Source organism: Neoarius graeffei, chromosome 9, assembly GCF_027579695.1.
Source record: "Neoarius graeffei isolate fNeoGra1 chromosome 9, fNeoGra1.pri, whole genome shotgun sequence".
Lineage (NCBI taxonomy): Eukaryota > Metazoa > Chordata > Actinopteri > Siluriformes > Ariidae > Neoarius > Neoarius graeffei.
The window spans coordinates 88220694-88235475 of NC_083577.1; the positions used below are offsets into that span (position 1 = coordinate 88220694).

At 41.6% G+C, this 14782-nt stretch overlaps 1 protein-coding gene across 1 annotated transcript; it reads left to right on the forward strand.

Moving 5' to 3' along the window:
- The first annotated feature begins 12056 nt into the window (after positions 1-12056).
- On the forward strand, positions 12057-14239 carry cxcr4b (chemokine (C-X-C motif), receptor 4b). The gene is made up of 2 exons (XM_060928897.1): positions 12057-12160; positions 12430-14239. The coding sequence occupies exons 1-2, from the start codon at positions 12146-12148 to the stop codon at positions 13480-13482; spliced, it is 1068 nt and encodes a 355-aa protein (XP_060784880.1). The 5' UTR covers positions 12057-12145; the 3' UTR covers positions 13483-14239.
- Positions 14240-14782: the final 543 nt, after the last annotated feature.

The following is a 14782-nucleotide window of genomic DNA, read 5'->3' on the forward strand; positions in this document are numbered from 1 at the left end:
TTTTTTATGCATTTTAATGCATGTATTTCCTTTTTTATCTTTTAAATAGATGGATATGTATTTTTCTTTTTTAAACAGATTTTTATTGAAAAGGTGTTTAAAGTAGATCAAGTTTTATTTGTATTTAATACTTGGATAAATCTGGATAAATTTTTAATTATACAATTTTAAAACTTTTAAACCATTTTATTTTACAATGCTTATTGTAAATCTGTGTGTGTGTGATTGTGTGTGTGTGTGATTATGGTGAATCTGCTGGGTTCACCAGGTTTCTCTGCCACTCTCAGAACTGCGGTGAGGATCAGACAGGTGGAGTGTGCAGAGAACTGCGGTGAGGATCAGACAGGTGGAGTGTGCAGAGAACTGCGGTGAGGATCAGACAGGTGGAGTGTGCAGAGAACTGCGGTGAGGATCAGACAGGTGGAGTGTGCAGAGATGAAAGTGTGCAGAGATAAAAGCTGATCATGTGACCATGCCAAAGCCACATCAACACTGTGGAGTTACAGGAAACACCTCCTATCATCATCACCATCATCATCCTCATCATCATCTCTGAGCTGACAGGAGTGAAAGCTGATGTGGTCTTCTAAAGGTTTCTGTGTTCTGAGATGCTTTTCTGCTCACTGCGTGTGTAAAACGTAGTTTTTTGAGTTACTGTCACCTTCCTGTCAGTTTGAAATGATCTGGCCGTGTTCTCCTCTGCATGATTTATACACTGCACTGCTGCTGCTGCTGCTGCTACATGATTGGCTGATTGGAGAGTGACATGCATAAGCAGGTGTTCCTTATAAAGTGGCATTGTATTTATACTACTATCTGTCATACTACTGACAATAATGATGAGAATGTACCACAGAGGAAAAGCTGCAGTCTACAGACAACTGTGTGTGTGTGTGTGTTTCTATACCTGACGCTGATAAAGACCCGTCTGTTTCTGAGTCTGACACGTTAATTACAGAAAAAAAGAGACGCTGCAAAGGGAATTATCCAAACAAACCTCTCTCTCTCTCTCTCTCTCTCTCTCTCCTCGCAGTGTTTGTTGCACGTCAATAAAGAATGAACTTTGGGAGGAATTCATTTCTGATCCAAACCCTGTGTTAGAAAGAACAGCATGAATCAGGAATGAGAGAGAGAGAGAGAGAGAGAGAGAGAGAGAGAAACTCCTTCATATCTGACCAGAGGAAGTGTGTGAAATCAGGAGGGAAACAAAAATATTACACCCCAACAAACTGACAGGGATTATGGTTGCCAGATTGTTTTTTTTATCCTGTTATAGGTACAAATGTTAAGGAATGTGTGGGACGACAAATCTCTGTATTATACCACACACACACACACACACACACACACACACACACACATAAAAGCAGATTCCTCCCTGTCATCAGGCGCCGAGGCCCAGGTTCTCAGCTCGCCGGCTCTGAGTGAGTGTGAGTGTAGATCTGTTTCAGCCTTCAGGCTGCAGCTCAGAGAAACACAATAGAGGAGGAGGAGGAGGAGGAAGAGGAGCATCTCAGTTCTTCGTGTCCTCTTGTGTACACCAGCGCTGGGAGTGGAGCAGGACGACAGATCGGCTAACTCGACTAACTCACCCACACCACACGGCTCGGATATCAAAGAGCCCCAGAAGCCCCCGGCCTCGTGTCTGTCGTGTCACCGTGATGGAGATCATTAATACTGATGTAGTGTTCACTACTTAGCACTCTCCTGTATTCCTGTGTTTGGCCCCGGGGGAGGCACATCAGAACATTTCACACCAACACAACTGCACTGTTTACTTTACAGCCCTCACTGTATCAGATTTTCATCTCAGTGTAAACAGTAATGATGGACTTGAGGAGGGTCACTGAAAACAAACAGCACTCTGGGTTGCCAGATTGAACAATTCACAGCTCAGTGGTAGTCAGGCCCAGGTAACACAAATGGTGCACAAATAATACATTTTTTTATTGAACATGCTGTAGTGTTGCAGAAATAACATAGAAATCATCAAAATGCCAAACAAACATGCGACAGACTCCAACAGTCACGAACATGACATCACAGCGAGTGCAAATGAAACAAACAGCCTTGATTATAAAGAGCTAACATTACAGCCCTCACTGCTGAGAGTTTAGACACAAAGTTCTTTATATTAAGTTCATGGAATAAAAATTCTTGAAATAAAAGTTCAAAGTTCCTGAACTAAAAAATAAAGTTACTGGACTAAAGAATAAACTTCCTGGACTAAAGAATAAACTTCCTGTACTAAAGAATAAAGTTCCTGAACCAAAGAATAAACTTCCTGTACTAAAGAATAAAGTTCCTGAACCAAAGAATAAACTTCCTGTACTAAAGAATAAAGTTCCTGAACTAAAGAATAAAGTTCCTGTACTAAAGAATAAAGTTCCTGAACCAAAGAATAAACTTCCTGTACTAAAGAATAAAGTTCCTGTACTAAAGAATAAAGTTCCTGAACTAAAGAATAAAGTTACTGAACTGGAGAATAAAGTTCCTGAACTAAATAATAAAGTTCCTGAACTAAAGAATAAACTTCCTGTACTAAATAATAAAGTTCCTGAACTAAAGAATAAACTTCCTGTACTAAAGAATAAAGTTCCTGAACCAAATAATAAACTTCCTGTACTAAAGAATAAAGTTCATGTACTAAAGAATAAAGTTCCTGAACTAAAGAATAAAGTTACTGAACTGGAGAATAAAGTTCCTGAATTCAAAAATAAAGTGCCTGAAGAAGAGCTTAAAGTTCCTGTACTAAAGAATAAAGTTCCTGAACTGGAGAATAAGTTCCTGAACTAAAGAACAAAGTTCCTGAACTAACGAATAAAGTTACTGAACTGGAGAATAAACTTCCTGTACTAAAGAATAAAGTTCCTGAACTAAAGAATAAAGTTCCTGAGCAAGAGAATAAAGTTCCTGAACTAAAGATTTAAAGTTCCTGAATTAAAGAATAAAGTGCCTGAACAAGAGCTTAAAGTTCTTGAACTAGAGAATAAAGTTCCTGAGCTAGAGAATAAAGTTCTTGAACTAAAGAATAAAATTCCTGAACTAGAGAATTAAGTTCTTGAACTAAAGATTAAACTTCCTGAACTAAAGAATAACGTTACTGAATGAGAGAATAAAGTTCCTGAATTCAAAAATAAAGTGCCTGAAGAAGAGCTTAAAGTTCCTGAACTAGAGAATAAAGTTCCTGAGCTAGAGAATAAAGTTCTTGAACTAAAGAATAAAGTTCCTGAACTAGAGAATTAAGTTCTTGAACTAAAGATTAAACTTCCTGAACTAAAGAATAACGTTACTGAATGAGAGAATAAAGTTCCTGAATTCAAAAATAAAGTGCCTGAAGAAGAGCTTAAAGTTCCTGAACTAGAGAATAAAGTTCCTGAGCTAGAGAATAAAGTTCCTGAGCTAGAGAATAAAGTTTGTGAGTTGAAGTTCTTGAGGTAAGGTCTCTGGCTAAAATTTCTAGGATAAATTTCCTGGAATAAGTTCCTGGGTTAAAGTTAAACACATTAACTGGTTTCACATTTTAATGCAAAAATAATAATACTCTGAAGTATTTTAATGAGTATATTTAAAGGTAAAATGTAGTTATTGTTGGCTGTGAGGACTTTTTTTTAATTTATAATTAAATCAAACATGAATCTAAAACACTGAGGATTTTGTGAAGGAACCTTTAACTGTGTTTATAATGAAATAAACCTTTAATTGTGTTATTAATGACTTTACAGATTCATTAATGTTTCAGTGTGAGAGCGGTGACACAGCAGTGTACGGATAAGGAGATAAAGAGAATATGGCGTACAGTACAGTAATATCAGCTGTATTACACACTTCAGGAGGTGTTTATTGCCTGCAGTGTGTCGGATCACGAGGCGTCTGTACTGAGGCACTGGGGCCGTTTCTGTTAAACCCCCTGTGCTGAAGGTCTTTACTGTCTCTATTATCATGCGGCATGTGCAGGCTGTGGGCTATCAGTGAACACACACACACACACAAGGTGGTCCTAGTTTAATTCAGTTTCAACGCTCACAAACACTCACACTGAACAGATCTGAGCACAAACATATCATTAAGTACAAACACTACAAATAAAAACAATAAATACAAAACAGCTTCCACGATCAGGATTTAAAATCTAATATACATCCTGAAGTGTGTCTTTTAAAAAGGAACTGAAAGCAAATTTTTTTATCATCAAAATTCTATTTATCTCATTTTATTAAATATAGGAATGCATGTTTGATCGCTATTTTGTCGCTGCTATAGCAAGTTATGAGTGTTTGAATGCTCTGTAATATATCAGTCCATATGTCAAAGCAATGGCTGTAAACGAGATTCGCTGAGACCTGTGCGAGACATCGTAGGACGGAAGTAAAATGTACAGCGGAAATCAAAGTGACCGACATCTGCCAACGTTCCCTGTGTCCGAAATCGCTCACTCGTTCACTACTCCCTACTCCCTATATAGGGAATTACTATATAGAGGACTATACAGTGAGCTCATTGGTAAAATGTAAAAACTCTTTCGGACACTAGTCCATCGCGCTGGTATTTACGTCATTACTGTCGCACAATTAAAACGTGCCAGATCAGTCGGCTGGTGGGTTTCGAAATAATAAATACATGTGTTTTTGTGATAAATCCATATTATACTGAGCGCATTTCACACATTAATCAATACAAAGCACCTGCAGCTTTCAGTTCTTTTAAATCAAGGCTGAATACTTTCTTCTTCGCCGCTGCCTTTTATTAAATCACATTTCAGACTTTTAATTTGATTTCTTTCAGCGTGACAGCAAAGCATGATGGGATATATTGCTTTGGTTAGTGACCATCATTGTACCCTACTTTCCGTGATGCATTGTGGGATACTTTGAGTGCACTATATAGGGTGTAAATAATCCTCACTAAGGTTTCAGACAGAGAATGGAGTGATTTCAGACACAGGGAAAGTGACCAACATCTGCCAACGTTGTCAAAAGCCGCGCGCGCCCTCTTTCGAATGCTGATGTAATCAAGCCGGAAGTTGTGTTTGTTTTGATAGCAATCAGGAAAGTTTGAAAAAAGTAGACAGTAATCGTCATTTAAACTCGTTTTTGTACAATATTTCTTTTGGAAAACACTTTTCAAAATGGCGGCACTGACACCTGGCTGACGCTTCACGTTTCAAAGTCTCGCACAAGTCTCGTGAAGATCGCGCAGATAAGCGATGCCTGCCGTGGACCGAACGAACTAAATTCAACACGGCTAAAAACCGAATAGACCGATAAGTATAATATTTAATTGCAATTATTTGCCAATACGAGTCACGATATAAGGTTACTAAAACCGAAAACGTAATTGAATAACACGTTCATTAAGAAATAAAGCAAGTTTAAAAATGACTTCAGTTCTCCTTTAATCACTACATATTCCCTCTGCACATTATAACAAAGTGTAGGGAAAACGCAGTACCTGGCAACCCAGAGTAAATGTAAAAAAAAAAAGTGTTCAGTCGTTGTGTTAAAGGAAACCTGCAGCGAGAAAGAAACACAGGCGAGAAATATTACTCATCTCACTTTGTACAAATGCATTTTGACTCTGCTGTACTGTGACACTGTGCTGCATAAAATAGTGCTTTAAAATTCTTTTGTATTCCCGCTGTAGGTGTAGCCATGGCCTAAAGGTTAGAGATGCAGCCTTGGACCCAGAGGGTTGCTGGTTTGGTTCCCTGGACTGGCAGGATAGTGCATGGCTTCAATGCCCTTGAGCAAGGCTGAAGTACAACAATTCTGCAAAGATGAGTGGGCCAAAATTCCTCCACAGCGCTGTAAAAGACTCACTGCCAGTTATCGCAAACGCTTGATTGCAGTCATAGACTTCTTGCAGTCACGTGACCGGAATGTAAACAGCCGCCATCTTGTCGGTAAAAAACACAGCTGAATCCTGCTGCACTCGTGTACAAAATGGATCAATTTCAACCGACGGACTACACGGCTCATTTTTCTAATGAACAGATAACTAGATATATGTCTAAAATAAACGACCTACAGATTAGTGACCCTAAAGGCCTCTGCATGCTCGTGCGACAAGGCTTTCGCAGATAGCTTTTCGCAGACAGTTGTAATTTATTGTTGAGCGGGGAGTAATAGGCGTGCGCGATGTTATTCACCGGCACAACGCAAGGGGGCGCGAAGTCACTAGGAGTAGTTGGTGGGTGTGGTTAGTGGAGTGTTTGTCCTCCGGTTACTTATAATGACTAGAACTTTTTTTTTTTATAATGACTAGAACTGGAGTCGTATAGATGTACGTACTTCCTCAATCAACCGCTCTTCGTGCTGCTCCATCTTCGCTCGTGTTTTTAAACATGCCGGTCGTGAAAACAAAACAAACCGGGAAAGTAGTGAAGCAGAAGTGCGTGTACAGCGGATGTAGAGTGGACCAATCAGAGCCCTCTTGTCTGCGACGCTGTCTGCGAGGCTTCTGCGGTGGTCACAATTTTTGGGAGGTGCGCGCAGAGCGTCTGCGAAGGGGGGGGCTACGCAGACACTGTCTGCGACACCGTCTGCGAGGACTGGGTTGTCAGCATAAAGGATTGGCCTTTATCGCTTACCGGACGTAGTTTTCACGACCGTGTCAGTGGATATTGAACTGCCAGAGGTGGAATACCCAGACGTGTATAATTACCTCATTAACTTTCCCTCGCTGTTCAGTGGTGAAGCACTGTGTGCTTATAAATCTCTGGACAGTTATCTTTACAGAAATTCAGGATTTGTCAGCGACTCAGATGTGGCATCTTGTAAACAAGAAAATAACAATCCTCATTGGATGGGTAAGTCACTTAAGTATTGAGTACTAGTACTGATACTAGATATATCAGTAGTATCTAGTATAGCACTGACCAGCCGATTATAGAATAGAATAGAATAGAATAGAATAAGGTAATTCCAGCTGTAATTCCAAATCGTCCGTCTTGTTTACCATGGATCTGGCGTTGGAGAGGTAGAGGCTTGGCAGTGGAGGTTTGAGTGGCTGTTTTCTGAGCTTAGTCAACAGGCCGGCTCTGCAGCCTCGCTTTTGCTTCCTCTCCCGACGCCGCCTCCTTCGCCTGCCCGACCCGATAACAATCCACGGAGACCCCGCTGGTCTCGCTATCTCGTCCGGAATGTTGTGCATGCGATGGAAATCGCTACAAACCGTCATTTTCTGCTGGAAACCAATGTCCAGTAAGTCCATACGGTTGTAGTGGATATTGAAGTCCAGTACAGACAAACAACACGCAAAAATACACACAAAAAACATAAAAAACGTGCACAGGTAGGGAGAGCTTGTAGCCGCAGCATCCCCATCATGCGCCGCCATATCCACTATTATGGTTGAATATTTTATACTATCAGTTAGATCAAGTATCAGTAGTCTATCACTATTACTGTATATATGGTATACCTGATAGCAGCAATCCATTTTGCATGCCTGTCAGCGTCCCGTGGCAGCCTACTGTCAAGTGTATGTGAGCATCATGGGCTTCCCACACTTGAAAGGGAAGGACTCGGACACAGGATTCCACTCGTCTTATGTTTTATTGATTTTCAGTGGAGTTGACGTTGTAGTAGAATTGTATATAGTAGGGTTTTCCAGAAGAAAAGGTAGAAGTAGAAGCAGAAGTAGAAGTGGAACCAGAAGTAGAAGTAGAAGGCGGAAAGTTTTGACCGACAAGATGGCGTCTGTTTACAATCTGGATCGGCTGTGACGTCACATGCAAGTGGTCCATAGGCCCAGTGTGTGTGTGTGTGTGTCACTCTGGATAAGAGTGTCTGCTAAATGCCTGTAATGTAATGCTCACTTAAAGTAAATACGCAGAGCCATGGCCTCACTTTCGTTTATAAATGCCTTGAGACCTCAAGAATGGCACAGGAATAGTTTGAAGTGTGAACAATAACTCTAATATAGGAATTTTTATGATTAAAGTGATTTATATAGGTAGCGGTCTGAGTGAATGACCTTGACGTCTGTAACGTCACAGCAGGAAGTTTATCGGTCTCATCGCCATTTCCTCTATGCTAAAACACAGAGCTGACTGCAACGCCGAGCCTCCATTTTGAGCTAATTTATCGCCATGCCACATAGATGTGTTGTTGGCTGGTACAGCAACATGACAGAAGGTGGATTTACGTTGCATTCATGGCCCAAGAACGTTCAAACTGCAAAGATTTGGATGCGTTTTGCGAGAAGTTCACGGGCACATTGGGCGCCTACGAAGTGGTCTCTCCTCTGCTCTGCACATTTTACTGAAGACTCGTACGAGACCTCTGATCTGTTAAGGAGCGTTGGCTATAAGCCCAGATTGAAAGAGGGTACAATACTAACAATTAAAGGAAAATAAAACAAGAAAAGGAAAAACCCGGGACGGAACAGTGCGGGACGTATCGCTCGGTCAGTGACCTCCCTGCGGTTGTTGCTAAAACCAGTGACATCCTGTTCCATCCTGGGTTTTAGTAATTGCCTGAGCCCAGCAGTAATGGCGGAGTACTCAATATGGAGAGAATGAGCGGTCCAGCCGTCTGATTTCTAAACTGGATATCGCTGCCATCTCGCCCTTACGTGGAAGAAGTGAATGAACAGAGAACTGAAAGAACAACTGAAAATCAGATTGTTTCAAAACAATCGGCCACAAGATTGGCCTTCAAGAAGCGAGAACACAGATGGGTAAGCTCCGACTCTCATTTGGATAAAAAACAACAAAAACAACATGTTGCATTTAGATTAATACATGTAACTTGTATTGTGTATTTAAGTTACCGGTATAAGATTATTTAATTTGCTTCAGAACGTGATTGTTCTGCGTATCTGCTTTAAGTTCCACTTTAGGGTGCAGCCATTTTGTGGGTGGAGTCAAAGGTCAGCATGATGTAGAATCATTGAATCATTAATAGGTTTCCTGTATTTTGATTGTCTCGCTGCTCCTGACACCACGATGTAGCCGGATGGACAAAACATTCTTGAAAATTGGCGGAGTGTAAAGCCCATGGCTGCAAAATAATAAATGTGATAATAATAAGGGAAATCATTTTCTTCTGTGTTCCATTGCCAACAACAGAGCGATGTAAACAACTTGCTAAACAGTGGCTATACGTCTTGGGAACAGATCACACTTTATAAACTCTCTCCTTTGATAGAAATTCTGTTGTTTGCGAGGACCTTTTTGAGCCCGATTGCTTTGAAAGGAATCTCTTGGACTACACAGGTCATGTTCGACTCAAACCCAATGCTGTGCCAACAATATTCCAACACCGTCCACGAAAAAGGGATTCAGGCCACGCAAGCTGATTAACTAGAATAATACAGACATTCAAAGCTTATATATATATATATATATATATATATATATATATATATATATATATATATATATATATATATATATATAGGGCAACATGGTGGAGTAGTGGTTAGTGCTGTCGGCTCACAGCAAGAAGGTCCGGGTTCGAGCGCCGTGGCCGGCGAGGGCCTTTCTGTGTGGAGTTTGCATGTTCTCCCCGTGTCCGCGTGGGTTTCCTCCGGGTGCTCCGGTTTCCCCCACAGTCCAAAGACATGCAGGTTAGGTTAACTGGTGACTCTAAATTGACCGTAGGTGTGAATGTGAGTGTGAATGGTTGTCTGTGTCTATTGGCCCTTTTTCAGCTCACTTCAGCCCGACACGGCTCGTGTTTCGACTACCTCAGAGCAGCATGACTCAGCTCGCTTCAGCCCTGCTCAGCCCCCAAAACTCGCACGGTTTTGGAGTGGGGCTGAAGCAAGACAAACCGAGCCGAGTGGGGCTAGGGGCGTGGGGAGACATGCCCCTGTGCACTGATTGGTGAGGAGGAGTGTCCTCACATGCCCACACACACCCCGCGAGCACGCTGGGATCTGTAAACACCGTAAACCCGGAAGAAGAAGAATTACGAATTACGAGAATTTCTGAAGCCTTATGCGCCTCGCCTCATCTATACGCTCTTGCCAGTATCTGTTGGCGTTGTCGGTGACAACAAGCCACAGCACCAAGACCAGCAACACTAACGACTCCATGTCCTCCATGTTTATTGTTTACTATCCGGATCGTGAGACTACCGCTTAAAAGCTCACTGATGTCACTGTTTGCGCCGCCTAACGACATCACGTGACGTCCACCCACTGTAGAGGCTCGTTCGTAGTGAGACCTTGAGAAAAGTGCTATAGCTTACGCTGACGAAGTCTCTGTCCCAAAATAACTGTTTCCACTCTCAGTGTCCCTGTGCCTTGCAATAAATCCACTTGAAACGTCTTGAAAGTTGAACTTTAATCCTCGTTTAACTATTACAAAGGTTCTAAGATACAGAGAGTCGGTGAGTCAATATCAGAGAGTCAGAGAGTCAGGTAAGAAAAACTGTTCGCTTCCACGGCTTCTCGAGCTCTACCCTGAGAAGCGCGAGACCGTTCTTATATAGCTGAATGAATTCTAATTCTAATTCTTGAGAAGTGTGAGACAGTTCTAATTCTTGTTCTAATTCTTCACATATGAATTCTTAAGAAGCGTGAGGCAGTTCTAATTCTTAACATATGAATTCTGATTCTTTTAACCTTGCCACATATTATTCATCATCTTAATCATGAAATAAACTACTTATATGAAATTACACACTCAAATGAAATTATATATATACACCATGTAACATAAATTGTAATTCACATCTATATGAATTCTACTTTGGCCGTTACACCCACTTTCGCTAACTCCACCCAATGTGTCCACCCACTTCCAGCCAGCACGGTTCAGCGCGGTTGTAGTCGAAATGCAACTCCAACAGCCCCACTCAGCTAGACTCAGCCCAACTCAGCCGCGTTGGTAGTGGAAAAGCGGCACAAGTGTCAGCCCTGTGATGACCTGGCGACTTGTCCAGGGTGTACCCCGCCTTTCGCCCGTAGTCAGCTGGGATAGGCTCCAGCTTGCCTGCGACCCTGTAGAACAGGATAAAGCGGCTACAGATGATGGATGGATGGATGGATGGATGGATGGATGGATGGATAAAACCCATTTCTATTCTGCGTCGACTCTGTGCTGTAGTGTACATTGTAAATCCATTAAAGGGTAAAAACAGGAAGTGAATCTGGCAACCCTGAGGTGTGCTGGTGCTTTGTGCCTTCTCTAATTTAAACCCTCTGTAAAGTAAAACACCCTGATCCTGATCCAGGTTTACTCCTGGTGCATAACGAATTAAAATAAAATGTTAAATATTGTAAAATCACAGATAAAGTGATCCGAATGTGTATTTACGCATTCTCGCTACACAACCTGGCAACCCATACTCAATGCTTGAATAGACTGTATGAAGTCTGGGGGGTGGGGGAGGGGTTTTACCTCCGTGTTGATCTGCAGCCTGTAAAAGATGAATGTGTGCGTTTCATTGTTCACGTATTAAACTATAACATCACTGCTGAGTTTTTACTGTAAAACAAACAAACAAACAAACAAATCCCAAATTATAATCTTTCTTTGAGTCCAGTAATGCCAGCAGTGATCGAATATGTCCAATCTGGCAACCCTGTGCGCGGCCACACCTTGGTGAGGGGGTTCCTGGAGACCCCAGTCTCTTTCCCTCTCACTTATTTTACCCCAAAATCAAGAAGAACCCAGTCCCATTATTTTAAACACATTGCTAATTAATAAATTAATAAATTAATTAATTTTATTTTTCAATCATGATGTCCTTAATTGTGATAAACTGCACATAAATATACTGTACACTTTTTGGCATCCATGGATACAAACACACCTTTACATGAACATGTACAGGATTTATATATATTTTGAAATTAAATTAAGTTGTTTTTATAAATACATAATTGTATGTATATCATTAGAATAATATAAATATATATTTATACTTTTTTTTTCATTTTCTCTGCAGAATCTGATCATGTTGGTGTGAAACATGGACTCTCTCTCACACACACACACTCTTGTAGGGTTCATCAAAGGACTCTGGCCCCGCCTACTCCGTTACTATCAAATAAGCATGATGTTATGGGCGTGGCCTGACATCAGATAAATAGGCCAGTGTTGCGCTCCAGCTTGGATCTGACAGCTTGAGCTGGAGTTGCTGAGAGGTTGCGAGGTTATGCACAGTGGACTGAGTGGTGTGTGAGCATCATGGCTCTGGTTGAAGTGAGTGTGGACTTTATTTGTTTGTTTATTGTGGTTTTCCTATTTGAATGTGTGCTAGAAACACAACAGGATCATTTCTAAATCTGTTTTTAGGGTTTGAGCTTAGAACATGTGTGTGAATGGTCATAAGTTCCTGCTCATTTGTCTTCAAACGTTCATAGAATCTTCCTGTGGGACTTTTTTGTGAATATCATTGTCTGATCTCTGCTCCTTTCCACTTGCGTACTGACTGAAACTAACGTGCATTTTTTTTCTCCATTCTTCCACAGACCTTTCTCTTCGGAGACCTTGAAAATGGCACTGAAGGATCTGGGAGTATTGATCTGGAGGATCTCTGCGATCTCCGGGTCAGCCAGGATTTCCAAAAACATTTCCTCCCTGCTGTGTATGGGATCATCTTCATTTTAGGAATTGTGGGGAACGGACTGGTGGTACTGGTGATGGGATTTCAGAACAAGTCCAAAAACATGACTGATAAATACAGGCTGCATCTTTCAGTGGCTGATCTGTTGTTCGTGCTGACGCTGCCGTTCTGGGCCGTGGAAGCTGTGAGCTCGTGGTACTTTGGGAAGTTTATGTGCGTCGCTGTGAACATGATCTACACCGTGAACTTGTACAGCAGCGTCCTCATCCTTGCCTTCATCAGTCTGGACCGATATTTAGCCGTAGTGCGTGCTACAAACAGCATGCCAAAGAGGAAGCTCCTGGCTGAGCGTGTGATCTATGTGGGGGTCTGGCTTCCAGCGATGATCTTGACCATTCCTGATCTGGTGTTCGCTCAAGTCGAACACACCGGTGACCGGGACCTCTGCGATCGGTTCTACCCTGTTGAAAACAACATGGTCTGGACGGTGGCTTTCCGCTTCCAGCGCATCTTTGTGGGGTTCATGCTGCCTGGTTTAGTCATCCTGATCTGCTACTGTATCATCATCTCCAGGCTCTCAAAAGGCTCCAAGGGTCAGTTGCTAAAGAGGAAGGCGCTGAAGACCACCATCATCTTGGTGCTGTGCTTCTTCGTGTGCTGGCTGCCCTACTGCATTGGCATCCTGGTGGACACGTTGGTCATGCTTGAGGTGATTTCTGCCGGATGCTCCCTGGAGCGAGGTTTGGAGAAGTGGCTGCTCGTCACCGAGGCGCTCGCCTACTTCCACTGCTGCCTCAACCCCATCCTCTACGCCTTCCTGGGGGTCCGCTTCAACAAATCAGCACGGAGCGCCCTGAGCATCAGCAGCAAGTCCAGCCAGAAGTTCCTCACCAAGAAACGAGGGCACGTGTCTTCAGTATCCACCGAGTCGGAGTCCTCGAGCGTCCTCTCTAGTTAGCATGCTGTAACTCGGTGTTTTGTTTTTCTTCAGACTGTTCGGAAAGGTTTTAAAGTGTCCTTGAGTGACACTTGTGTCCAAAACCAAAGACTTTTGTATATATATTTTTTTGAAGTTGATAACTACATACATTTGTTGGACAAAATGTACACAATGTACCTTTTTTTTTTTTAAAATATTTCTCTGCAAAAAAAAACCATTATGCTTGCTGAGTTTCAGTGAGTAAATCTGATATTTTATTCAACCTTTTTTGGAACTTGGCTTCATCTCTAAGTGTTTTTGGACTTTGAGGTGTATTTAGACATGTTCATATAACGTCAGGAAGGTTTGTTGAATGATGATTAGAAATTTTGAAGTGAAGTCATTTCACTTGATAGATAATTTTAAGTCTTTCAGAAGTGTAAAGAACCAACAAGCTGCATTCAGGGTTTTTTTTTTTTTTTTTGCAGTGAAATTTTTCTAAGTGTTATGTAGCTTTAGAGTCCTCATGTTTTATCATCTAAAACACAACCCTGTCTGTTTTTTCGTGTCCATGAGGATGAGGTTGTTTTTGTTTTTTTTGCTCAATGTGAAAGTGGTGTAAATACTGTATGTTGTATATAGTTTTGTGTGTCTTTATTTTTTTGCAGTTGATCTATTTATTGAAGAGAAACAAACCCAGTCGCTTACATTGAGAACTTTTTTTTTTTTTTTTTTTTTAGCTTTGTGGTGTTTTTGTGCCGTGTTGTTCAGAATAAAAGGCTTGATGTGTTTTGAATGGCTGTCACTTTGCAATTCCTTACCTTCCCCCTCTATACACACACACACACACACACACACACACACACACACACACACAAAAAAAAAAAAAACCTGCTGGTGTGGCCTGGGCGGGGGGGAGGGGAGGGTGGTGTGGGGGAGGGGAAGGAGGCTGAAGTGAAGGTCTGTCAAGTTATCAACACCAAACAAAAGCTCCACCTGATCTGAGGAACATCTGTCCCACTTAAACTCTTTAAAGCACCTAGTGACACCAGACACCCTAAATTTACTGACGGAAGACCAGCGTCCCAAGGGACTGGGTTGGATTTTACACACGTGTCTGAGGTAGACTCTGGGGCACTCCGATTAGCATAAACCTCAACAATGTTCCATCATGAAGGTTTTCAACCATCTACGTGTTTAAATTTTTGCTTTAATGTAATTCAATTTTATGCCGTAAAGTCTCAACTTGATGTTCTGAGCCTTCATTTGCTTTCCCAGACGCATGAACAGTGTACAATTAATAGTAATTTTAAGGCTGTGTGTGCAGTGTATTTTATCC